The sequence below is a fragment of the Aulonocara stuartgranti genome, assembly GCF_965226115.1.
Source record: "Aulonocara stuartgranti genome assembly, chromosome: 5".
NCBI classification, from domain to species: domain Eukaryota; kingdom Metazoa; phylum Chordata; class Actinopteri; order Cichliformes; family Cichlidae; genus Aulonocara; species Aulonocara stuartgranti.
The window spans coordinates 14,209,187-14,236,852 of NC_138943.1; the positions used below are offsets into that span (position 1 = coordinate 14,209,187).

Sequence of the window (27,666 nt, forward strand, 5' to 3'; positions counted from 1 at the left end):
TCTTTCACACACAGACACACACACAACTGACCAGCACAGGCTTCAGCATGCTGACAAAACTACAGTATCGAGCTCTTTCTTCTATCAGTGCTCTGCACACAGCTCGCTTCTCGGTGTCCTCCAGCACAGCGTAGCGCACATTGACGTCCTGCAGCGCGTTGTCCAATTGTCCCCGAGCTTCATCCTTCCCTAAAACACAAACAGGAGGAACTGATGGTAGATCGGTCCAGATGATAGAAATATATGGAGACAGCAGAAATGTCTGTAGTCCAAAGCAATTCTGATATTTTAGCTTCATGATACAAATCACCAGTATTACACACACACACACACACACACACTCCTGGAACAATGATGAGAGGACAAGAGTATGTAGAAGAAAAGGCTCATGATAGAGCCATCGTACAGACGGATGATGGCCCTAAACGTACAGCAAACGCAACTCAAGAAACCCTTAAGGCAAAGAAATTGACTTCTCCACTTCAGCTCATCTAAAAATGTTTTTCACTGCAGGAAGGAAAAACTGAGGATAAAATTACCACAAACAAGCAGAAACAGAAGGCAGCTGCAGTAAAGATCTCAAAAAGAATCCCAAGGAATGAAACAGCTGTGTGTGGAGGAAACCACACAGAAACTTTACATAGAAATTCGTGCAAATGAATGATAGGCATCGTTTTAGTTTTCCAAACACTTTTAAACCTGTGAAAAATGCTATGTTTAAAAACCATCTGTAATTTTGTAACAGTATATACATTTATTTTGTGTAAAACCCATCAAATGAAAGCTGTGAGTCTGCACTTAATTACATTATCACCACAATGTTTCCCACTGTTTAATTTTAATTTGATTCGGCGTTAATTTGTTTTTCGAAAAATGAGGATATTATGCAAATGTCCTGATGCTTGATTACACAACAGTGAAAAAATTCCCACCACGCCATCTGTGGTAAAAACTTTCACAAATCCATCCTTAACTTTTTGATCAACTTTCTACTGCAATATAACAACCAGCTAATGTTAAATCTAAAAATATTTGCTTTTGGTGTATTCATGGTGTGGAGGCAGTTAACCAAAGCAAGTATCACAGTTCTTATAAACAACATTAACATCTCTTCCTTATAATGAGCAATACTGTGTGTGAAGGAAACCACACAGGCTCACAATGTGTTACCCATATGCTACCACCAGAGGGTAGAACAGCACCACATAAAAGCAGTGAAGAGACACATGCAAACACACGCACACACGCAGTCAGCTGTTTGTCACACACCCTGCCCGGCCTTATGTTCAGCGCACACAGAAGGATAAGTGCCTAAAATGTGAAAATTAGTATGGCAATGTAGGATTTCCCAGCTCAGATTAAGAAGACTGAGCGTTTTGTCGTTAACAGGCATCTTGCATGCTTAGAATTCCTTCAATAACGTGTCAGTAAAAGGCTCTGAGTAATTGAGGTGCTTTAGAGTGGGATGGAATTTGAGTTTGAGGAAGAGAAACGGACATTGGTTTCCCTTTCTCTGACTCCTTTGATTTGATTTACTACATTGTTTACTGGACTCTATGCCAGCATGTGAACCATACCAGGCTTGTCACATGAGTCATGAGAAGCCCTGAAACCCAGCTCACCACTGCAACAACCTCGAGTCTTTGTTAGACAATAATAGCCTTTACAAAGCTAGCCATGGGACAGTTCAGGAGTGATCTGCCTTGAAGATGATATTTTACAGTTCTGTCATCACCATTTTAGCTCTTATTCCTCCCTGTAAAGCAGACTGGGTATTATGCTTAGCTGATGCCTAAACCCTGAAACCTTTCTAATGGCCATTAGGGAATAACTCCTTGTTAGTCCATGACAAAATTACCCTATTGCTCTATAAACTTAGGAAACACTTTCCAGGTGAAACTCTGATCTCAAATGCTGGTTTCGAGTGTTATTAAAACCAAATTATATATATTTTTTACATTATGGTCCTCATTTGACTCACAAAGTAAGATAAAGCAGCTGGCCTCTTATGAGTGTGTAGTATCCCCTAGTTTCTCAATTAGAAAACACCAAGATGGCAACTGTAAAAAAAAAAAAAAAAAAGTTTAAAGTTTCACAACAAAACTTCGGTAACTAATGGGTGGCATCATCTTGTCTTAATCTTTGATACAGAGTCTATTCTTTTACACCGCCAGCCATTAGACCTGAAGAGGGCACATTAACTGAGATAAAGTGAGCAAAGGCTTATATATGAACATTGTGATCATATTGTGATCAAGATGGCGCCGAGTATGGCAGCCTCGTCGCGAGCTCCCCCAAGCACTACTGGAACTTCAACATTATGCACTCCACACTGTATATAAATGCCACTTGTTTTGCACATATTCAACTCTGTATATTTTATATATTTTATTATTATTATTATTATTATTATTATTATTATTATTATTTTATTTTATTTTTTTACTATTTAATTTGTAAAAATGTGTATACACACACACACACACGTAGGAAAATATTTAGTATACACATCCAGAAATGCATACACTATTATATATTGTACATATATTTATTAGTTTCAGGTTGGCCATTCTTGTATTTTGCTCGTTTGTGTTGTTGTGTTTGCACATCTCTGTTGCTTGTGGGGCTCGCACACAAGAATTTCACTCGCATGTGCTGTGCCAGTGTGCCTGCACATGTGATGTGACAATAAAAAGTGATTTGATTTGATTTGATTTGAACAACTGAATTCAAATATGACACACAAAGTGCTGAATTGTGTTAAATGCCAAGTATTTGGTAGACTGAAATCCTAACGTCCTGGATCCTTGATTCAAAAAGCATCAACTTTTCTCCAAATTTATTCAGTCTGGTGCACTCCAAGGTTCCAATATAAAGATTACATACAAAAAACAATCCATTTAAATGCTGCATCAGCTTTCAGCTAGCTTACAATGTGCCAACTGCATCCTGCACCAGCACATACGGTCATGGCTGTTTTTATGAATATGGACTCGTCACTGACAATCATCAAAATGTAATTTTTGCCATTAAAAAAACCCCAAAAACCAAAACACTCCTGAAACACACTTTTGAGTCAAAGAACTTTTTTTTTTTTCTCACCAGCTCACAGAAGGCTCTGTCTCTTCAGTGAACTGTGATCAAATCCGTTCCCTCATTTCTTTCTTTTCCACTCCAAACTAACAGTCTTCATGCCACACTGACAGGCTGTAGTATAAGGTCAAAGCTGCATAACTAACAGATATTTCCACGCAAGATTCTCAGCGTCTCTCCACTGGAGCCCACAAGTTTCCACATCACACTTCTGTAAGCTGCACACTGGACCTGCTTGTACCTACATGTGCTAAACTCATTTAAGGTGAGTGCAAAGAAACTTTCCCCTTTTCAGCAGACAAACGTAAAAACAGCCTTCTGGTGTCAGAACCGGCACATACGTCATTCTGCTGCGAAGTTCAAACATCCAAGTGGAGAAACAAAAAGCAAAGCACATTTTTGAGACCAAATTCTTCAGGATAATTTTCAGGATTCCCTTAAGAATCTGACCGATTTGTTGCACTAGAAAGATTCTGAAACTGAAGTTAAGCTAAAATCACTTCAGGCAATCTGAAATGGTGTGTAAAAGACATGACTTAAATGTTTTATGGCATTTATAACACATGCTCCATGTGTCGCCACTGTGAGCACAAAGAAAGTCAATGTCAGTGCAAACTGCTCCTCCACAAAATTCAACAGATGTTTGATGTCACCAAAGCAATAAGGATTATTTCTGAACTGTGAATCATTCAATGTTACTGGAGGAGGAGAATGTTACAAAAACATTTCAAAGGATATGGGGGAGAATGTGACAGAGCAGAGATGTAACCAAATGAATTTTAGAAGTAAGTCTTGTCAGTCCAAAGCTCCTGGGTGGATTATTTATTTATTTCTTTGTTAAAGGCAAAGGGTCAGTTTAAAAACCTTTTCCACTATAGTCTAGATTTCTACTAGAGATATGTGAAGTCACAGTATGGCTGCATTAAAAGCTCAGTACAAGTGACAACACAATCAGTATCTGTGGCTCATCCCCACAACGCAATGATCTCAAGCCTTTAAATACCCTCAAATTAAGAGGCAACCCCCTACACTGAAAATTGAAGCGGGAAGTCTGCCTCCACAGACTTGAAACTTGTATTAAGCTCTACTTTCCACATGCTTCAGCACAACACACTCTTTGAGAGCAGAGGGAGGTTAACTACCAGGTTTAGTGGTACAGAAAGTCTCTCATAGATTTCCCTTCAGGAATAATTAAGTGCCACTGAGGAATAACAGAGTCTGTAGGTGTAACTGTTTGGTACAGTGTTGTCTGGTCTGAGTCTGGCGGTTCAGACCCACAGGTAGAGAGGACAAACAGAGTTCTGACCTGCAGACCACCCAACTGTGGAAACAACCACTGGATGTAAAAATGAAGCCCAGAGGCGGTGAAAGAAGTTTTCAAAGAATTCAAAGTATCATGTTTTGCAAAGCAGCAGCTTTCATGTTTCATACACAGTTTCTTCATTTTATTTTAACTTGATATTGCTCAAAGAATATCTATATAGTCTCTGACACTTTTATCTGTCAGCCTTAGATGAATTTTAGTTTGAGAACCTAAATGCAGGTAAGTTAACAAACACTATCAGTTAGGATAGATGCCACTGGGCTATATGATATAGTGAGTATTTTCATACTGACTACATTTTATTTGCAATATTTTCTTACTGAACTCCATCACTTGCAAGCAGATGATTGTTTCAAATGAAGAATTACAGCCATCTAACATCTCATATTACAGCTCACAGCCACCTGCAAAATCCCACAAACTGATCCCCGGGCTTATCTGTTCACCAGATTTCTGTTCAACTGTTCTTTAACAAAGCTTGAAATATTTTTCCAGCAAACATGGTGCAAACAAGACCTCTTTCAAACTTCAACAGCGAGAAGTAGGAAAAACAGAGACGGGGACAGCAAGTCCTGTGAAAAACAGTGAGAAGCAATTTCCACAGCCAAACACAAACCCACACACACACTGAAGACTCTGTGCAGACGTTAAGCTCAACCTAAACACAGCCTGTTCCCTCAGGTGTGTGTGAGAGCATGGAGAAGACTGAGGATAATTTCACGTTGCTAACAGAAGCTCAGTGTCCGCGTGTGCTGTTAGTCTGACTTCTAGGCTCTGTGGAAACACACACAGGCTGCTGTTTCTACAAGGCTCTAGCTCAACACCCACAAAAACACAAAGACCTGAACTCAGAAGCTCCATCCTGCAAATTCATGCCGTTAAAGGTGAAACACAGTTCACGCAAAGCTAATTCTCACCAGCTGGGAGACATAATGTAAAAACACCTCATGGATGCTTCCAAATGTAGCTCCAGCTTACCTCAATGCATTTGAGAATTTGTTCCTGTGGCCATTTTGACATTAATTTTCTCAATCTCTAGATTTTTATGGCTTAACAATGTATAACACACAAACGAAAATGCCTCAGGCAAGCCAAAATCTAACAGAGCTAAATCTAAATTAATTCTACTCAAGTCACACACATGTAACCTGAGAAGTTAATGAGAGGAATCTTTTTCCTCTGGACTGCACTTCCCTGTAATCATCTGTCAGTCAAACAGTATGAGGAAAGAGGTCACTTATCAGTGTGTGGAGCTGCTTCCACACAAGCTGCAGTGAATATTGTCTTTGTAAACTGCAACAGCATGGCTGAATAGTGCATTTTTATTTTTGTACAACAACAAGACTTAATGACACAAAAGAATAGACTAAATCAGGCCCCGAATACATATATAATGCACAGTGGTGGTGCAGCGGTTGCAGTAAATGCAAGGTTAAATAATGAATGATCAGGCCCCATCATATCTTATAGTATTATATTATCTCTGGAGCACTTAACTCTCTAAGTGCAGCCTTGTGGCTCTTATAGTTTGCAAAGTAGAACTAGTTGCAGAGCTTCAGCTATCAGACACCTCTCCTGTGGAACCAGGTCCAAGTCTGGCTTCAGGAGACAGACACCCGATCTACTTCTGAAAATAGGCTTCAAACTTTCCTTTTAATTTACAGATAAAGTTGGATCAGGAGACCTTGAACCATCCCTTAGTTATGCTGCTATAGGCTCAGACTACTACTCTTTTCACCGCCCGTGTGTTTATATGCTGTTAATGCATGTCATTAACTTTTGTCTCCTCTTTCCTTTAATTTGTATTTTGGCCTCATCGCTCCATGATCCCATTTCTTTATCTTTCCTCTTACCCCCAAAACCAGCCGTTGCACAACACTCCCCCTTTACTGTGCCTGGTTCTGAAGTGTCTACTTATGTCTACTTACTAAGTAAGATCGTGTGACCATTGGGGTTTTCTCACTAATATTGTAGGGTATTTATCTTCCCATATGTTAAGTGCATTGATGTAACTGTTGCTCTAAACTGCTGCTATAAAGATCAAAAATATAAATACAAATACAAAAGTGTGAAAAGGTAAATGCAGATGTGGAAGATATTCGTATTACTGTATACAACTTTACTAATTGTAAAAAATACAGAATCCCAAAAGGAAAAAGCAGCTGTGGGCAGCTATAAAACGAATTATTCTTTGTATTAAATGCAATTATTGTGTCTAAAATATGGTTAACCAGATTCCACATCAAACTTAAAAAACGAACATTTCTTTGCTCTGTGTCACTTGCAGTTTTGTTAGACTTTAGAATCTAAAAATCTAACAAAACTGAAAATTGAAAATAAAAAAGGACATGACTGTCATTTAACTTAATGTTTAAGATTTCTCCTAATCAAACTTTGCTATTATCATTTGTTAGTGGAGTTCATCTGAAAAATTCCTCATAGTGCCAACAGTAACTCAGCTCAAGTATGAATTCAAAAACCTCCCAGCCACCACTACATCTTCCATGGACCAAAAATGTAACACAATCTGAAATGAACTCCTAAAAACATACCCAACTACACACCCAAGGAATTAGACTTGAGCCAAAATATGATCTGTTCACTCAGAGAAAGCAAATCCAACCTGGTTCTTGGGTACTGGAGGCTTAGCAGATCAATTAAGACCTCTTTAATTATATCCATATATTGATACCATCTCTCATTATTTAGTGCAAGGTTATTATAGCTAACTAGAACTAAAACTAGTGTAAAAACATCCATGCTTTTAAAAAAAAAAAAAAAAAAAGGGCCCGGGGAATAACCAAAATGACTTTCTCTGCACACAAAGGTAAAATAAAAAAAATATAGAGGGCAAGTATTTAGTTTTATGAAGACTGTTCAATTTCAACAGCTTGTAATGCCAAATGATGCCTGCAAAATAATTTTGAAGCACAATGACTAATTTTGATGCTGATGTCCAGCTGCTTTTAAAAGCTTACTCATTAAACAGTCTAGACCATCTGCGTCACATGCTGATGATGTCTTTGGTGTGAGACAGGTGGTTAGGCAGTTTTAGGTGATGTCAAAGGTTTCTGCAGCACTCTCCAAGGCAGGTTGAAACCAGCACAAGCTGTATGCAAAAACTGTCTGGATATTCAAATGAGGACATTTAACGTCCTTTAACCTCCCTGCTCTTAATCTCTTAAATCAACTCGCCTCCTTTTTACCTCATTGTTCTTGCTGTCCTTTTACCTTACTCTGCTTTCCAGCTCTATCAACCTCTCATCTTTATTATATTCTTCCTTTGTCCTCACTATTTTCCACCATCAAATACTTCTCTTCACTTCTTCGACATCTTCAGCCATGAAGCTTCGCTCGATTCTCTTACACTCTGGATTTTTTTTTAACTCTTTCTTGCCTTTTAGAGCAAAGCAACAATACCGCTTCCTCCTCCTGCTCCTCACTATGAACGTCGTCATCCCCAGCGTCTGATGGCATCAGTTATTCTTTCCACCTCCATCCATCCATCCATTCGCTTCCGCTTATCCTTTTCAGGGTCGCGGGGGGCGCTGGAGCCTATCCCAGCTGTCATAGGGCGAGAGGCGGGGTACGCTCTGGACAGGTCGCCAGTCTGTCACAGAGCCAACACACAGGGACAGACAACCATTCGCACTCACATTCATTCACACATTCACACCTAGTGGCAATTTGGATTATCCAATTAACCTATCCCCACAAGCTGCATGTCTTTGGACGGTGGGAGGAAGCCGGAGTACCCGGAGGGAACCCACGCAAACACGGGGAGAACATGCAAACTCCACACAGAAAGACCCCGGCCTGATGGTGGAATTGAACTCAGGACCTTCTTGCTGTGCGGCAACGGTGCTAACCACCGTGCCACCGTGCTGCCCTTTTTCCACCTTTTATCTTTTATTCCATTTCCAGAGTTTACACGTCACATTTTCTGTCTCAACTGTCTTCTCTTTCCAAATCTCTCTACTTCTCCTCTTAATGCATTTTTCCATTATCCATCTTTTTTTAAATACAGTAAACACAGCTGAGTCATAGAGATGATGACTTTAACCCATCACTCTCATGCTCTTCCTCCTCCTCTATTACCAGAGCAACACAAGGATGTTTAAGTTTATCAACCACGCAAGATTTGTTTAATCTCCCTTCATTTCCTACCCTCTTCTGTATCTACATTTTGTTATAAATTAAGTTTATATTTCTCGTGTTAAAGAAAGCATAAACACAAAGCAAGTATAAAATGTATAAATATAAGGCTGGTGAGGTGGCAGAGGCAAACGTTAGAGGGCAGAACGTTGAACCAATAATAAAATAACATAATAATTTCCTAAAATTAACTATTAAAGTCTAGTTAACAATCACTGATTACAATGCATTATGGAAAATAAATGGTACAGAAATAAAAGATGAGACTACCTTTTAGAAACTGAAGTAACTTCTACTATCCTGATTTGCATCTGTATAGCTCACAGAATGGCTATTTACATGTAAAAACCTCCTCTAGGCCTAAGGGGCTGAGGCAGTGACCTTCTTGTGCTTGGAAAATTACCAGAAATTCAAATTTCATGGCAATATCTGACATTTCCTCGACATCTTCTGCGCTGCCAACAAACGCCCGTGAAAAACAGCAATTTGAAAGTGCTGTTTACTGATGAAAACACTTGTAATGCAGTGAATCATTGCAACTTCTACAACTTAACCTCTACTCAAACGAACATGTTTTTAGGTAGTAGATGACATGTAGTGCAACTTTTAAAATGTGAAAACAAGTAAAACTCGAGCTATGAACTAGTGTTGACAATAAAAGACATGACATCAATTTTCTAAAACACTTAAAATCACCTTTATGTCTTATTTATGTTTCCCCAATACTCTTCCCATCATCTGCCTCTCTCCCACACGCACGCACGCACACCAGTTGTAGATTCCCTATCCGAAAGTGGTTAAGCACCACATAATGATAGACTGTACACATTCACACACAGAGAATCATATGGGATGAGATGATTAGTGAAGGAACAGATGTTTACCGTTATGAGGTCTTCCTTTAATTCAAACATACATCAGCAAAAACAGACTACAAAAATGAGCCTGTGAGGAGGAGGAGGAGGCAAAAGATGATTGCACAGCGAGGAAAACTGCTAAAAATACAGGAGTTCAACATAGTTTCATGTAGGTGTAACTATGATACAACAATATCAATGTCTGGACTATGATCGTGCAGAAAAAATCCAATACTGCAAAGCTTCACTGGGAACAAGATTGAACAAAAACAACATCTTCAATACAGCTAATCCATAAAATGACAAAACGCAGTGGGCTTTATTTCTGTTTAAGACTCCTTGTACCAACAAATGGCTCAGCAGTTAGTCTCTCAGTCTGTCCCTACTTATTATATGGTGTCTACACACACAGAGAGCACTGTACAGCAGGATAATTATAATGTGAAGCCCTGATTGGTGACTGTTTTGGTGCATTGTGCAGGGGAGGGAAAAAAAAATGCTCTCATGTGCGTGTGTGTGTGCTCTGTGATTACGTGGTGACAACATGTGAAGCTGTGGTTCAGTCTCTGTCTTTGAGTTGCTTTTGCTTACTTGTTTACTTATGGTCTCTCACAGCTTTGCAATTCTCATAGAGAGCGTACAGTTCATTCAAACCTCAATTTCAATTTTTGCAGCCTTGTCCATCATTTCTATAAACAATTACTGCATTGGACAAGCTTATTTCAAAGATAACTTTATAATACTTTCAGTGTTACAGTAAAACATGGGATGATTAGAAACACTGCCAGCCTTGTCTATATGCTTGTCACTTTCAAACTGACCTACATTCAGAGAAGCTACATTTTTAGCATCAACTTGATTAAAGCTTTTTAGCTTTAGATAAAAATTTCCCGCATAACAGCACCAGCTCAGGGCGGATACGTGAGATCTGTAACTTTACATATTCAGCACAGCGTTATCATTACAAGTAGAAAGCACAGCTGAAACCATAGACCCAAGCTGTAATTAACCCAAACTTTTCTTCAAATGCTCTGACTTTCTACTGATCTTTTAGACTGCCTGAAACTAATGTGGTCAGTCATTTTGAGCTCAGAAGTCAGAATAAAGGGAATGTTGCAGAAAAAAGACAGAAAACAGAATTAAGGACCAAAAAGGAATAGGAGTAGCAGAAACGTGTTCAGGGATGTTAAATTCACAGGCATCACTGTTTACCCTGGGCGGGTCTGCACTTGTGATGTGTGCTCAAACTATTTTTCTATCTTTGCATTTGCCCATTGGATTTTGTAGAGCCACAGGACAGAGAAGATATTTGTATAGAGGCCTTGAGGTTGCATTTCAATCTTCGTGTATGCATGTATGTTTATGAATGCAAGCCTGTGCATTTGTGGCATTTCTGTTTTGTTTTGTTTTTTAAATTTCTTTCTTTCTAGCATACAAGGCCTTCTGCAGTCCTTCCTAGCAAGCTTTCAGTTTGTTTGGTAATGGGATGTCAAGGCTAGCTGCAACCATTGCAACTGCAGGGTGTGTTACTTTGATAACAGGGGAGGGAGTGGCACAGGTATCTGCCTGCCAGTATGCCTGGTTTCTGGCACAAGTCCAACTGACAAGCCTGGAGTCTGACCTCAGGCCTCACTGTACAGAGGCTGCTCTCACAGTATTTATTCAGTGAAAAAATATTGGCAGATTTAAAATAATGATCAATTACAAAATTACTATAAGCACAATAGCTGACTATACCCCTCCATTTTGGGTAGGGAAGACATTTAATCTCATATTGACTGTGCTAAAAGTGGCAATTACCTTACTGTCGTAAGGTAATTGCAGCAAGCCCCAAATCAAACACAAGCAGTCCAAGAAGCACAAAGTAAGTGGAAACAAATCCACGTAATTCTAAAGTCAAGACCAACAAGACCAAACAAGATTAACAAGCCCGAAGGAGATACACCCTGAGATAAGATCAAACAGTCGCAAGGTAGCAACAACAAGCCCCATGTCAACAAGTCATTATTTACCCCAAAGTCCGAACACAATTTAAGGAACAACAAGTTCCATCGCCATACAGGTCAGGTCAATGAGAATTTCTAGTGCAAAACTAACAGTGCAGTTTTAGTACTACAGATTATTTCTAAACCCAATAAAGTTAGGTGTATCACATTTGATAGATGAGTTTTTGAGACCACTATTTCTCCAGATGCTCCAAATTAGTACAAAGAAATAAGCAAGGGTGACTGTTTACTATTGATATTTGCGGGGTGAGACAGTATTTGAGCTAAAATGTCAAAACTTTGAAAGAGCTAATTTTTTTATATACTTAAAACCAAAGTGGTGCATAGTTGTTCTTTTAATACATAAATATGTTTTAAGATTGGGTTTTTCTTGGGGCACAGATGACAGAAGGATGGCCATGAAATAATCCGTCAGAGAGCTGAAAACACTCATGTTAACACAATGAAGGCAGGATCGAAAACATTCATGTTGTTACTACAGAGATTAGCTCACTGTGGAAGATGGCTTACATATATAGAAGGTGGAGCCTTCTATGAATAATAATAATAATAATAATAATAATAATAATAATAATAATGGATACTTTATTGATCCCCATGGGGAAATTACTTGTTTTTCTCTGCATTTGACCCATTCACTCAGTGAAGCAGTGGGCAGCCCACTAAGCAGGCGCCCGGGGAAGCTGTAATATCTCCATGTTTTACAACTTGTATATACACATGGGGAAAAAACTGTTTTGTCCTTTTCTTGTTTTCTGTTGTCTGAGTGCAGCTGAAAACCTGCTGGAGGTGAAATGAAGGTGGTGATTCTTACCTTTCTTCACCTTCTTCTGCAGTTTGATGGTGTCTGAAGATTTCTTCTTGATGTCTGCTCTGGCCTTCTTGTACTCTGAACCACAGGAAAAAGCAGAAAGTGAGGAAGCTTTTGTCTTTGCCTAAGTGTCTGTGAGTGCGTGCTAGCCTGTTGACATACCTTTGGCGTGGTCTTTATCCAGCTGACTGGCCACTTTTTTCCACTCCTCCATTTTCAACTCAAGAGGTGTGATGAGACCTTCTGAGAGGGACCTGAGGGCAAAAAGAGATATAGACTCACTTTATAAAACACTGTGCCGAAACATTTTTTTTAAAATAATTAACACTGTAAATCAAAAGAGCACTTTAGTGAAGTTCCAATAAGGGCCTAAGGGTACATCTTTCGCCATCTTACAATGCTGTGATTGCAGCCATTCCCCAACTACCTGTGAATGGTACTCATGGTCATTGATCAGTGGGTTTTGGTCAGTGGTTGTTGATCAATGGTCATGAGAATTTGCATAATTATGATTAAGGAACTGACCTCCCAGCCCATTGTTCCTTCAGTGGGCTGTTTTCAGTCATTATGCAAATGTACTGTTTATAAGATTTGGGGAAACCTGCAGTCAGCTGAGACTGAAGAAGTCACTTGGATGAGTGACGAAACGTTTCTTCCACAAAACGCTACGTCCAGATGAACAGAATCAACTTTTGGAGATTTACTTTCCTGGATGATTGAGAATGAATCAAGATACTTATAAATTGACTTTTGTCCATCCGTTTACAGTAACTAAAGGAATAGTAAACAAAACTTTAATTACATGTTGACCAGTGCTCTATCAATTTTAAAAATACCAGCAATTGTAGGTTCTACTACTCAGCCTCCTAGTAGATACATCTATGGTATCAATTTTAAAATCCTACATCATCTTGTTCTTGAGTTAGCGCATTCATAAGGTTTTCAGAAAACGTAACCTCTAACCAGAGGTCAGAAGTCACTGAGATCCAAAATGTTTAGTAGATGCACCCATGGTATCAATTTGAAGCGCCCATATCATCTTGTTCTTGAGTTATCGCATTCACAAACTCAGTGTGAGAATTCAATGCTTTTATACGCTCATGTTACTGTGGATATCTGGAGGAGAGAAACTGCACCAAACGTCTTTGTGATGAAATTGTATCGATCTTTATTGATTTACTCTTTATTTACTCATGGTTCACACATTTTATTGAGTAAGACTGGCAACAAGTCATCAATTAAAACCTTAAAATCAATTCTAAAATTACATGGTAATAAGAATGATAGGAATAAGCTGTACTTTATGTAGACTTACATGTATAACAGCTTTCAAAATAAAAGAGGAAATAAAAGCATCCATGACCATCTCTAGATTTCCTTTTTGTATAAAACTGAGCTGACCTTACTGAGTCTCCGGAGCTGCCTAAAACATGACTGAACATCTGAGCTGACAAGCTTTTTGTGACTGAAGTGATCAAAAATGACACCAAGGTTTTTACAATACGGCCCCATATTTAGTGAATGAGAGCCCAAATGTGTTTTGGTATATGTGTTAGGTGCTTCCATTGTACTGTTTTTCATAATTTAAACAAACTGGCCACACCGTACAAAAGCAGTTTACAACAAACAATCTGAATAGTAACTTTAATCTAGACTTCTTTTTCTTCAAATGAGTGGTTCAAATAACTGAACTGGGAATCTGTGCCTGCGTGCACTTGATGCTAAATTATGTGCTGCTGCTGTGTCTTTACTATGAAGCTGCTGAGTTAAATATTAAATAAGGCTGTAAAAGCACAACTTTATTACTCAGTAAGGGACAGAATAATTTAACCTGAGCATTACCTCAGCAGGCTGGAAAGAGACAACTTTACAATTTAATAATGCAGCTGTTATAGCAGATATCTGCTACCTTTAAATAAGATGTTTTCTTTAACATTCTCATTTATATAGATGAAAGAAGATGGAAGAACAAAACTTGTAGGGGACTCCAGACAGGCAGCACAGGTACACCTAATAATGTGGCTTCTGAGTGCATGTGCCGTGATCCGCATGAGACACAATATATGCGTCACTGACTGACACCTCTGCTAATGACAGCAGACAGTAATGACAGGACAGCTGTAATGTTGCAGTGACAGTGATAATGGGTGAAATCAGGATAGCATACAAGTCCAGCTTTCTCACACACACACACACACACACACACGGTGTTAACATATGTCTGTTGGAAATAATTACCCAATTCCCACACTGCCTGATAAATGGTGTCACCGCACCATCATTCAAACCTTCACCTGCCTTACCTCCTTCCTACATAAAGATTATATTCAAAGCTGTGTGTGAGTGGAGGGTGAGAATTAGTGTCTTACGTGGTAAACAGCTTAAGTTTGGACTCGATGCTCCGGTGTCTCATACACATCCTGGTTAGCGCTGAGCCTATCTCCTTGGTGGCACCTGGAACAATCAGAAAATAACTTATTTTTAAAAAGAAAAAAAAAAAATCAGAATAGAGTTAATTTTAAAGTGCTCACAAAATTTAATAATAAAATGTAAATAAATTACATTCCGGTATTTGGCATTACGGTATATAGCTTATATAGTTGTTTTCTATGAGATTAACTGTACAAATGGATACAGAGAACCACAGGAGTTATCAGTCACGGCTCTATTGATCTATAATTCCTAACAAGTGTTAGTGTTGTTTTTTTAAGGGTCCAACACTGCTGATCAAAAAACACAAGAGGAGAAGAGCAATCTTCCTTTCAGGACATGATTCCTGCACCAAGGAATTCTTTTCCTTTTTTTTAATCCACATAAAAACAAAAAGCTTCAACCAGACCTGACGGAAAATGAATTAAAATAACACAGAACAACATGTTTTTACAGTTTTTAATAAAAACAGTAAAGATATCTTCACCCAAGCATTTATTAATTTATTTTTTTAATCTGAGAAATAGTACTTTGTGTGAGAAGCACAGTCAGTGGCTTTACTGCCTGGGACTGATCATTGTTACGGATGGAGTCCACCCCCACGCTTAAGTTTCCTGTCCGAGTCAGGAAAAACCCATCTTAGCTAACTAGCTAGTCCAGCTCTGTGGTCTTCAAACATTTTTGTTCAGAGGCTGATCATTAAGGAAAACCAGGATTTGCCAGTAATGCAAAAAATCTGTGTGTTCATCAATACGCACACCTGTTGCTATGCATGCTCTTAGCATGAATTAAATAAATTGACATGTAATCCACATTATTAGAGAGATTTGGTTGGATTTTGTTGGTATTTGCTGACTGTATATTTGTGAAAGACATCAAAGGAGCTGCTGAAAGGCCAGACATAAGACAGAGTCAACACCTCTGTCAGTTTAAAAGGAGCTCTTATCACTGCGATTTTACCCAGATGACTATCATCAATGTGGCGACTCTTATTTATTTATTTTTTTAAAGCTTTTTGCTGCTGCTGCTGAAAAACCAGTGAAGGAAATCTAGATCATAACCTAGATCATTATGAGCAGATGACAGGATATCTGTCAGGTGTTTGTATAACACACCACCTTAAACTTTCTATACTTCAAAACAACGTAAGGGCTCCAAAAATCTAAAGGTTTCTGAGCTCGGCTGATCTAAATGATATCTCTACATGGAACTAAACAGAATTTCCACATCATGATTTTGAGTGTCTGGCAACCCTTGCAGCAGCAATTTATGTCTAATTGTCCAGATTTATATTAACATACGTAGTGAAGACATAGAAGGACTTTGACAAGCGGTATTAAGTGTATTTATGTTTCGCCAGTAGAGCTGAATTTGCTCATTAAGTTGCAGTCATGACAACAGACAAAAACTAATCAATGAAAATTATCAACAAAATCGAACATGTCATAAAAAAGCTAAATGAAGTTTAAAAAGTCTAGTAAAGAGCTTGAAACATACAAAAGCTAAATAAAATAAAAATGGTGAATAGAGTAAAACTGTAGTAGAAAAAAATTCTGAGATGAGTAAATGAGTTGTTGCCCGTAGCCTGCATGATCTGTAAAACACAAAAACAGGAGCTGAACTGAAGCTCTTGAACATTGTAGCAGTTTGTGTGAGGTTGTTGCTTCATTAGAGGCTATTTGGAAATCAATCGGATTAAAATCTTATGACGAGTGGTGTAATGTGTGTTGAAATAATAGGTGTGTGTCTCATTTTGTTAAAAAATTATGTAAGAAAGACACCACCTCCTTTAATAACCAGTTTGGGTTTATATGATGTTACAATGTTAGCTTCATGCTGAAATGCCCACAAAAGCATGACAAATGCAAACACAGCCAGGACACATTTAAACACACTGACTAATACACATTTGATAATGAGCTTGTGTGCACATCAGGAGGTTAGCTCTCTCAGTCTCTTTCTCCATCTTTATATCATTTATAAAAGGTATTCCCCATTTTGCTCCCACTTTAAAGAACAATGATCTGAGTGGGTGAAAGCCCAGAGCTGTGATTTTTTCATGTTATGAATCAAGACATCATATATGAACACATCCATTACAATCTCCAAACCAGAAATAGAGAGAAGTGTTTGCATCTGTTAGTTTGATTGTATATTTAGGCTTGATGTAACACTATGTTTGCAGAAGGGATAAATACTAGAATAAATACCAATAGATGCCAAAATACTGAAAAGGCAGTGGTACTTGTTTTTCTTTGTTACCATAGTACCAAATGTACTGAGGTGACAGTTCTTCTAGAAATGAAACAGGCAGCGTACAGCTACAAGTGTTGTAGTCCAACTTTACTTGACGAAAAATAAAAAGATACCCCACAAGAACAGTAAAAAGTACACGTAGAAAATGGTGATTGGTGCAGCTGCCACGACAGCTCTGCTGCGACACACTGATAAAATTGATAAGGAAGGTTGAGCTGGCTAGGGAAGTAATTTGCATTTTAGGGGGAATGACCAAAGGGGTGAAACTGATTTGCAAAAGGAAATATGCAAATGATTTTATCGTGTATTTTGGATCAAGGGAGGAAATACTTACAATTTAGCAAAGCACCTAAAAGACCGACATCCAATATATATGTTTTCCTGAAAAACATGTTATCATTTTGTTTGAGACAGCTGGCACTGCCGCTGTGAAATCAACTCTGCTCCATAGGCTAAATGTTTGCAATGCCTAGTATTAGATGCTTATGATAATGTAATGCAACTATAATATCAGCAAACTATCCTAACATTTCCATTAAAGCCTCTCCAACAAAATGTAATTAAAGATCTGCCACTGCGTCTATGTTTTAAAACAAGCTTTTAATAAAGGAGTTTTGTATGTGGGATGATCACTTTGTTTTGGTATCAAGTTTGAGTGTCATGATTGAGGATCATGTAATTCTGGTGGAATTGATACTGACTACAAAATTTCTGGTGTTAAGACATCCCTAGTTTGGAGAGACTTTTTTATTTTATTTTATTTCACCGGGATTGTTTTCGTCAGTAAAATGGTGAGGTCTGTGGGGACGCCACGGTGAGCCAATTTACACACAAAAACCAGACTAAAAGAGTTAGAACTACAGGCCCAAAAAAGAAAAAAAAGTGAGGAGAAAAACCCACACAATTCAGGCAAGTTTTATGATTTAATAACATTTTAGCTGATCAGCTGAAATTAATTCAGTAGCCTAATGGTCACTAATTACAGTAGGCCTATTCATTCAAGGTTAAAAAACAAACAACAAACAAAGCTCTCCTGCTGATATAGCTTCCTTTCCTTTCCTTTGTAAAGTAAGTAGGAAATAAAGTTCTCAGTGTGTGTCCATCTCTCTGTGGTTACACATTTTGCTTTTAGGCCACCCAGGACGCAGTATGAAAGATGGATAGCACTGCCATTAGTGCAGTTTGATGGCATCTCTTGTCCAACTCTGGCAACTATTTGTGTATTTCACCAGGGATGACAGAATGACTAGACAATGAAGAAGCTTACGTAACCTTAGGACCACTTCAGAACATTTTAATAACACCATAGAAAACGCGTGAACGTAACACATCAAGTCAGTGTAACAGGACCAGTTTCTATACCAAGTGTTTCTTAGTACAGAAATTACATGAGTTCACCAGGGGCTTTTAAAAGCCCCTGGTGAACTCATGTTTAAGAAACCAGCTTGAGATGATATGAGTGTTGTGGTATCCTGTTCAAAGCCGCCATTAAGAGATGAGTTCACTGTGGTCATATAGGGACAGACATGGTCAGCAACAACACTGTGAAAGGCTATGATGACTAAATCTTGCTCAGCTGCCACCATGAGGCTAAAAACCACAGCAGCATGAGATGTTAATGCAATCATGACAGGTACCATTCTTTACTGTTTACACCAAATTGTGACGCTGTCATCTAAATGATACAGCAAAAATGTATACAGAGATGCTTATATGCATATGCTTGTATTATTAAAAGGAATATCTAAGGTTCATCCAGGTTGCACTGTGTTGAGCCTATTGATATCTATCATACATGCCCAGTTTTTTTACAGTCTGTATTGTTTCTTAAGACTTTCTGTAACTGTATTATGGAGAGATAGGTAGATATCTATAGATAGATATACATGTCAGATATGTGAAGCCTAACGGTGAGTACGCATTCAATTCCTTGTGGATGAGCAGTTTCTGAAAAAGACACTCATGCCGTTTCAACTACCTTTCCCAATGCTACACTTTATCTCCAGCAGTAGTCTTGACCATGTCTACATTCTTTAAAGCAGTGAGATTCTGCCACGTGACTAGCCGATTAGGTATTTGCTATAAAGAGCAGTTGGGCATAAAGTGGCTGGTGGGTGTATGGGACCTTTATTCAGATTTGTTCCACATTTTGGAGGTCACATAAATGTTGAGGCAGAAGAACTAGAGTGGGGACAGAAATGCCTCTTCATTTCAACAGTGAGTCCTCTGTCGTCCTCTGCTCATCATAAAGGTTTCTTTGTGTGACTCAGTGTGTCTGTGGACACAACACTTCCTGTTAAACTGTTAATGTTTTAGCGTCTGAGACAAACAAACAGAACCGTTACTTCCACAGCCCGTTTTCCTTTTGTTGTGTTTTGTTTGCGTTTTTGTACAACAAAAATGACAACTTTTGACAAAGCAATCCTGTTAGTTCATTCAAATTAAAAAAAAAACAAAAAAACAAAGGCAGTTACATTCCTAAACTGGTTACAATCCTAAGCACCAGAGGTATGTGGAAGTTGCTTTGGTTTTTTTTAGATTGATCTGGTCGGTCAATCATCCTTTTCCATCCACCTACTTTCTTAACTGTTTATTCGATTAACTTAAGATCCCTGGGTCTATCTTATTTCTCAAAGAACAAGAGGCTGGGTATACCCTGGATGAGTCGGCAATATACTATATGACCCAGAGTCAGGCATACAACAATTTACATTCTGACCAACAGGATTCATCAATAAACCGGACCTAACATGTATGTCTGGAACCTGGAGTACTCAGTGAAAACTGGATATAAATTCATTTGAAGAACTGAAAAGTGCCTTTCCAAGCTATTTGCAGCAGCTGATTAGAAGTGCTAAACAGTTGATAAGAAGTCTAAAAGATATAAATGGCACAAAGTCATCAAGGCTAAAATTAGGTTAATTATGATGCAAGTGAAAGTACGTAGCTGTTGTCTCAAGGTCCTTTGTTTTCATTTGATAAGACATTTAACTGGCATTTTTGGCACACCCATTCTACTTACACTGACTAATACTACCCGACTGCAATTTTTTAAATATAAAGCAGGCCTCAAGCAGGTCTGTATCGGCTGCATATCCAAAAACAAAACAGACACTACTATGGAACCATTAATTCTACCTATAAAAGAGAGGAGTTTGCAATGGTGTTGAGGAGCAAGATTGTCCTTTCTCTTTTAAAACAAATGTGGACGTGCTTTCAATGTTTTTCAGGCCTCTAGCAAAGGTCTTTTGATGATTTGTGACTGTGTGGGTATGTTCTGTGATTTCAGCTCTCCTACTCTGACACTGAATCGAACAATTAGTGACATCCACTTTACTCAGCTCTAGTGTGATGAAAGTGATACAGCAGATTTTCAGCAAAGAGACCGAGCTGTGTGAGCTCACACTGACTCATTTTGTGTCGTTTGAATATCTAAATCAGAGACCTGCACAGGGAGGAAGCAGGAAGGCTCACATAGGCTGCAAAGCTGACTCATAACTGACACGTTTAAAACAAAAGGACAATTACACTGGCAGATCAGGTGTGTCTGCTCATCCACTCAAAGAGCAATTTAAGAGTAAAACTGAACTGACTATCACATTAACACTCACTCAATCGTCCATCATTTCATCTGCCTCTATAGATCCTCTTTCTTTCTCTCTTATCCATCCTCAGTGCCCCTCCCCCTCCTCCAGACTTCTGTTATCCCCTTTACTTCCTTTCAACCTCCTCTCTGCTGTAACTAAACAAAATAATTATGAGCCCAACATGTGCAGCAACATGGTGGACAGCATGTGTAACATTCATAAACATGTACTCTCAGGTATGAAGTTTAGGTTCATTTCATGGGTGGGGCGAGGTGTGTTTATTTGCCTATTGCACTTCAAGTTCTCAGCTCAGGTATCAATTAAATCTTAAATGTTACAGTCATATCATCATTATCTTAATACAGCTACAGCAGATGTTCCAACAGGCCTAAAAATATATATTTTTTAAATCTTTAAATACATTTTAAATCTCTATTTAAAATTCTAAGACATAACGATGGCTAATGAGCTTACAGTAGACAGAAAATGAACACCGTCTGGGCTGGTCCCTCAGTTCTAAGATTTTCTGGGCTTTTTTAGATAAATTTAGTTTCGTGTCATGGTTCAAGTTAAGCTCAAATAACCCTTGCTGTATAAACCAGATCATTCAAAAACTTCACACAGGTTTGAATGTCTTGAACATGTTTTAAACATGTCATACATACCGGTACCTGCACAGAATGAAATAGGTCATAGTTAAGTACATTCACATAAAGAAAAATAATTACCTTTCCATCAAAACAGCTGCGGTCAATGACGCTTCTATCATGAGCTAATTGATAAAGATTTTTTCAATCTGTTCAGTCAGTGCAGTTCAAGTTCTACATTTTTGCCATCCTGTGTTCAACATCCAAAGTATTTCCAAAGAAGAGTTTAATCATTCTCTCTTCAACTATACATACTTGTATACAGAGCTTTGATCAATTAACCACCAGCCTAGCATGCATGTCTTTGGGCAATGGGAAGAAGCCATAGTACTTGTGGGGAGCCCACATAGCTACAGGGAAAACATGCCAACTCCAAAGAAATGCCTCACCTGGGGTTCAAACCAGGAGACGCGTTGGTGTGAGGTGACCGTGCTAACTACTGTACTACCATGATGCATATACAGTGCACTTATTGGTACTATTAACAGTTAAATATTTGTCAAGTGAATATTCATTTCTTTTGAAATATTAATTTATAAAATTTGATTTATATATTTTTGTTATTGTTGACAGCCCTAAATGTACAACTGTAGCAGAGGTAAAAAAAAAAAAAAAGGACAGCTTGAGCCAGATGTTAAAGTGTAACATTCTGTCATTTAGATATGGATCACTTTAAGGTAACGTTCCTCACAGCATCGTTCAGACGTTCCCATATTTACCATTTTTATTTATTTATTTTGTTTTCTTTTTACATTTCCATTTGGCAGTTTCAGGTCTCCAAAGTTTAAAGCAACAATGTAGATAGCTTTCATTTTGTTTTCCAAATAACCCAGTGCTTCCATCATTTCCTAGAAATTACAGTTATCAGAATCAGAATACTTTATTGATCCCTGGGGGAAATTATTTTTTGTTACAGTGCTCCATTTTAAACCAACATTAAGACATTAAGTTATGACACCCTCCCATTATTTTGCCTCCATATAAGACAACAATCAAAGACCTTTAACCCTAACACATGGTGTGAACATTTATTTAATAAGACATGAATCACACATGGTGTGAAAAGGCTGTGAAAAGGTTGGGATTAGGCAATCAGCTCTCATGGATCATTTTAGTGTAAAGGTCAAATGCAATATATCAACAAGAATACCCACAGGGCTAGTGAAACAAAAGTGTGCAACCAGGTATTGAACAGTGTGGGCGGTTCTTGTGATTGTGTTCAGACATGTCTAACAGCTCCGTGTGGCGTGGAGATGACTTCAGAGAAAAATGTAACCTGACAAGATCAGTGTGGGAGTGAGTTTGTTTTTGATTCTCACATTTTGTTGTGTTCTGAATTTGACATAATGCAGATTTAAAGCTCTGAAGCAGTTTAGAAATTGCATTTATGAATTTGAAGTCTTTTTTAAATACACCAAAAGGTCAGACGTATTTGGTTACCAGTAAATCATGCTTGACCATGGGTATCATACAACGCTGTGTCTTTGTGAGGCCTGATATATGCCATTTGCGGTCCATTTCTAATATTTTTGCCAGGAGCATTTCTTTCTTAAATTAAATCCTGCTCAACTTGTGATGTTCTTTGCTGAATTTTCTGGCACAGAAAGCCAACACACAGACAGCATATTGCTGCCATCTGTGTGCCAGCAGATTTGTGTGAAGCCATTAGCTGGAATGTGTATTACATCAGCTGACATAATAACGTTAATACTGCCACTATTGTTTGAAAACACCACCCTAAATGTGGTTCTGTAACTTCCACTTTACAGAAGATCCTTAATGACCTCCAACACCGATTTCCACATCCTTTTGGCGAAACACCAGTAGTTAAAACTTCACATGCCCATAGACGAAGCAGGAATCGTATATAGAGGTTGTTTATTTTAGGCTTCAATCACACAAGCTTAGAGCCCATCAGCAACCCCTGAAAACTATAGGTTGCTGAGGAAAAAATGTTTACTGCCTGACTAGTTAGCAAGTAGTTGCTAGACACTCCTTGCTGTTTCTAGGTGAAATCAGTCACAAACAGGGTTCTGCAATAAAAATAAATAAATAAAATTTTAAAAACTCCTTTGTCACTAGCAGATTGCTAAGGTTCCCTGTAGCCTACATGGAACACACTGACGTCTGCAAACACTCACCAACTGCTTGCTGAGTGATAATGAAACCATGAAAAACACAAACTGGAAACAAACTGGCATTGTGGCCGACTGTGGCAATCTATTAGAGATCTAAACAATCACGAGGAGGAGGAGGGGTACAGTACTTTATACCTATTTGCAACTTATGTCACTTTTAGCAATTACTCGCCAACTGGCTGGGGAATACCAATTTTTCCTTAGTAACCTGTGATCACCAAGGGATCACTGACCAGTCTCTGGGACTGACTTTCTTTAAACTATCAGAAGCCATAAATAATAACTGAAAAGAATATTTGATCAACTGCCCAGCCATACTTAAAGGACACACTCCAAAATTTTGACAGGAAACCACATCAGACAAATTAATACTCAAAGCATTGGCATCAAACTGTTTTGATCTTATTTTTGTCTAATTTAGGATTATTATTTAGGATTTTTTACCACAGACATAGACACAGAGTTCTAAAAATATTGAAATATAATTCACCAAAACAAGATATATGTAAGTAAATAAGAATTACATGACTACAATCAGTCTTAAGTGGAAAAAAAAGGAAAAACAAAACTCCAGTCACTGATAATTTCCCTCCATTTTCCAATGACGACGCCAGAGAAACAGTGCAAGGGCTGTTTGTCCTTCTCCTAAACCCAGATTTTCCAGCTTCACTCTCCTCCTCACTGCTCATAATGTGGCCCTTTCAGAAAAGCCTGTAAGTGTGTATGTGTGAATTAATTCCTGTCATTTTTTTTTATGCTCCTGAGTTGTTCCACCAAGACTAGCCGCCAGTGTTTTCTTTTCCTCCAAACCTACTGTGATTGTGGCCATCAGGAGAAGAAAAAAAACCCTATGTATCATGAGTTTACATAGTTGATCAGTTTAGACTCAAAGGCCTTTCAATTTCTGCATGCACTGTGGCTCATTTAACCTTTCCCCTTCTATTGATCCACTTGTTATTGATTAACTGACCAGCTGACCAGTCAATATAGAGAAAACTGCATGTTTACCTCTGCAATACTTGAGCAAGCAAACATGCAGAGAAAGCTGACCTTAGGAAACCTCTGGTGGAATTAGTCAGGACTCAGTAGGTCGTCTTGTGATCTCTGTGTGTGTAACTGTGTGTGTGCTTTGAAAGCCCCATGATGCTAAAGACGTCAACAGTTCCTTGGTTACTGAGGAAACCAGTCATGTGGAATCAAGAGAGGAGGGGAACCTGCTTTGAAAATCAGCTGATTGTGATGAGATTTATTGAACTCTAGTGCTGTTCTTATTGTCACACTTTAAAATTAACATTAATAAATACTGGCATTCATTTACTCATAGAAATTAGAAGAGGAAGACACTCAAAGACTTTAAATCAATGCAGGAATTAGTTAGTTCTCAGTTAAAGCCATGAGAAAGAGGAGAGCCTTTATCATTGTTTACTGAAATATAACAGAATTAAATCACATGTGATTTAATTGGATAACCCATCCTATCCCCCACTAGTACTGCCACAAACGATTATTTTGATAGTCGACTAGTCAGATCATCATCCATTGGACGTAAAACGTACAGCTTATTGCACTAGCATGCATCTGCTCTTATATAACTATCATTAGCTTACAGCTTTAAGTGTTTAAGGTATGTGCTAACTAAAAATAAAGACAAGATGATAGTTTATTAAATTTAAATGAAATTTGCAGATTGTTTCGGTGGTGTTTAATAAACTCCTTGCTATCTAAAATATAACAGGACACCGGAGTATATTCTCGAGCACCTTTAATCTCTTTTCAACTTTAATCTCAGCCAAACAGATTTACTCAGGAACAAATAAAATACTAAAAAAGCCAAACAATAACATTTTTAAGTTATCTAAGTGACTCATATATCATGTTTAACCTGAGTAGCGAAAGACGGCGGTGGGTTTGAAGACGATTTGCCGGGAGTCCGGTGTTCTCACGGGCTCTAGTGAGCCTTGCCCCGGGCTCGCTATCGAGCTAGTGGGTAACAGACGTCTCCGAAAACGTCGGAGCTCTTTTGAAAATATGTGGTGTCTTGATAAACTGAGCAGATATTTGAGGTTTACACAGCTACATTCTTGCCTAAACGTTTATTTTGTGACCCAGAAAGAATAATGAGAGTAATATTAAAACTAACTAGCTGCCGCCATTGTTGTAAACTGCGCTGGGCTGTGCTATGAATTCTGGGACACAGCTTCTTCTTCTTCGGGGTATAACGGCAGCTGGCATCCTTGTACATGCAGTGCTGCCATCTTCTGTTTCAGTCCGTTATTACACTCTTAAATCCTACTACTTATTCCTGCGTCTTTTGGGATCTTGCAAAGCTTCAAACGACGCGTCGACTATTAAATCAGTCGTCGACGATTTTGATAGTCGACGTAATCGTGACTAGTCGACTAATCGTGGCAGCCCTATCCCCCACACACACGCATCGGAAAAAGAGGTGACATTAGCCAGTCAGCAGCCTTAGACAGTATCACCTCTTCCATTTAGGGATACTCTAACCGATCAGGTGTTGATTGCTTTAAAGCAATGGCTCAATGCAATGAGTTCATAAGTGGCTTTAAAAGCTCCGACTTATTTTCTAAACCAGCTTCTTGTTGAGAATTATGGGGCCTTACATTAACACATTAACCCTGTGACAGACTGGCAACCTGTCCAGGACGTTCCCAAACGTTCACCCTGTGACACCTGGAATAGGCTCCAGCCCCCACAACTCTGAACTGGAGCGTATGAAAATGAATGCATGAATAGATATTAACACACCACCTTAAGGTCTGAAGTAGCTGCAGCTCAGTAAGAAAAGATGCCTCATAGTTCTGTGGATTTAGCAATAATCTGCCAGTTTCAATTGTAATCATGCCAAAGTGCTCAGTTTGGTAAGCAACAACAAAAGCAGATAAAGGAGGATGAAATGTCTCACAGGACAAAGATTTTCTGGCTTTGCTGATTTGTGAGGTCACCTATTAGAATATTTTTTAAAAACTGGATGTTTACTAAAGTGTGCCAATGCCTGTAACAGGAACCTATGACAAAAAAATCAACACATGAGAATCAGCTGCCATCAATCAAACGGCATCCTATGGCATAAATGTGACTTTATGACGTTTGGAGGGAGAGACAGTTTCATATTTTTTTGATAGTTGCATATGTGGGAAGCAGACTTTAAATAAAGCTATACTGTCCAGTCAAAAAATAAAATCTTCAATTACAACAGTTTACCTGTGTGGTTTTATTTCGCATGCCTTTTCTGGCTGTATTCAACAACTGATGTTACAGGTATTGACACAACAAGTACAAGTACCTCGGGCTGTGGGTGGACAATAAACTGGACTGGTCATGCAACACAGAGCACCTGTATAAAAAAGCCCAAAGCCGACTGTACTTCCTCAGGAGGCTGAGGTCTTTTAACATCTGCAGGAAGCTCCTGAGGATGTTTTACCAGTCAGTGGTTGCTGGAGTACTTTTCTATGCTGTGGTGTGCTGGGGGAGCAGCACAGCAAAGAGGGACTCATCCAGGCTGGAGAAACTGATCAGGAGGGCTAGCTCTGTGGTCGGCATGAAGCTGGACACTCTGGTGACAGTGGCAGAGAAAAGGACATTAAAGAAACTGATGGACATTATGGACAATGCTGGGCATCCTCTGCACACGGCCATAAACAACCAGAAGAGTCTGTTCAGTGACAGGTTGCTTCTCCCCAAGACAAGAACTAACAGACTTAAAAACTCCTTTGTCCCACACGCCATCAGACTGTTTAACTCCTCTCTGGAGGGGAGAGGGAGGGGAAACAGGAGGACAAAGGAGGGGGGAACAACTAAGCTGTAGTGCCTCTGCACCTCACTGTACAATACCTTGTGCAATACTTTTTGTAAATAGTCAACAGTGCAATAGACTCAATACTTGAAATGTGCAATTCACTTGTATTTTTATTTTTTATTCCTATTTATCCCCTTTGTATATTTTATTTATATTTGTCTCTGTATTTATATATATATATATGTGTGTGTGTGTGTGTGTGTGTGTGTGTGTGTGTGTGTGTGTGTGTGTGTGTGTGTATATATATAACAGTTCTGTAACTGTAACTTTGGTCGTTGCTGTGCTTTTTTGGAAGTCGAATTTCCCAGAGGAACCCACCCGAGGGATTAATAAAGTTCTATCTTATCTTATCTCTCTTATCTTACAACACAAGGATGCTGTCAGCGTCTATGAAGCATGAAAGTGGATAACGAACAATTAAAGTCAGCTGTCACTGAAAGTTGTCCTGACACGTTTCCACATTGAGAAACAGCAACATGGGGTGTTCAGCAATGCTGAACAATGCCACCTTTGACCAAGACACCAACTGATACCTGTCACTC

At 38.6% G+C, this 27,666-nt stretch overlaps 1 protein-coding gene across 4 annotated transcripts in view; it reads right to left on the bottom strand.

Moving 5' to 3' along the window:
- mtss1 (MTSS I-BAR domain containing 1) overlaps nucleotides 1-27,666 on the bottom strand; it is a 79,757-nt gene that overhangs the window by 14,137 nt on the left and 37,954 nt on the right. For all 4 annotated transcript variants that reach the window (XM_082533919.1, XM_082533918.1, XM_082533917.1 and 1 more), the window contains 4 exons: nucleotides 14,616-14,700; nucleotides 12,409-12,500; nucleotides 12,250-12,324; nucleotides 32-189 (listed from right to left, as the gene is read on the bottom strand). In XM_082533919.1, coding sequence (XP_082390045.1) covers nucleotides 32-189; nucleotides 12,250-12,324; nucleotides 12,409-12,500; nucleotides 14,616-14,700 — 410 coding nt within the window. The remainder of the gene's footprint in view (nucleotides 1-31; nucleotides 190-12,249; nucleotides 12,325-12,408; nucleotides 12,501-14,615; nucleotides 14,701-27,666) is intronic.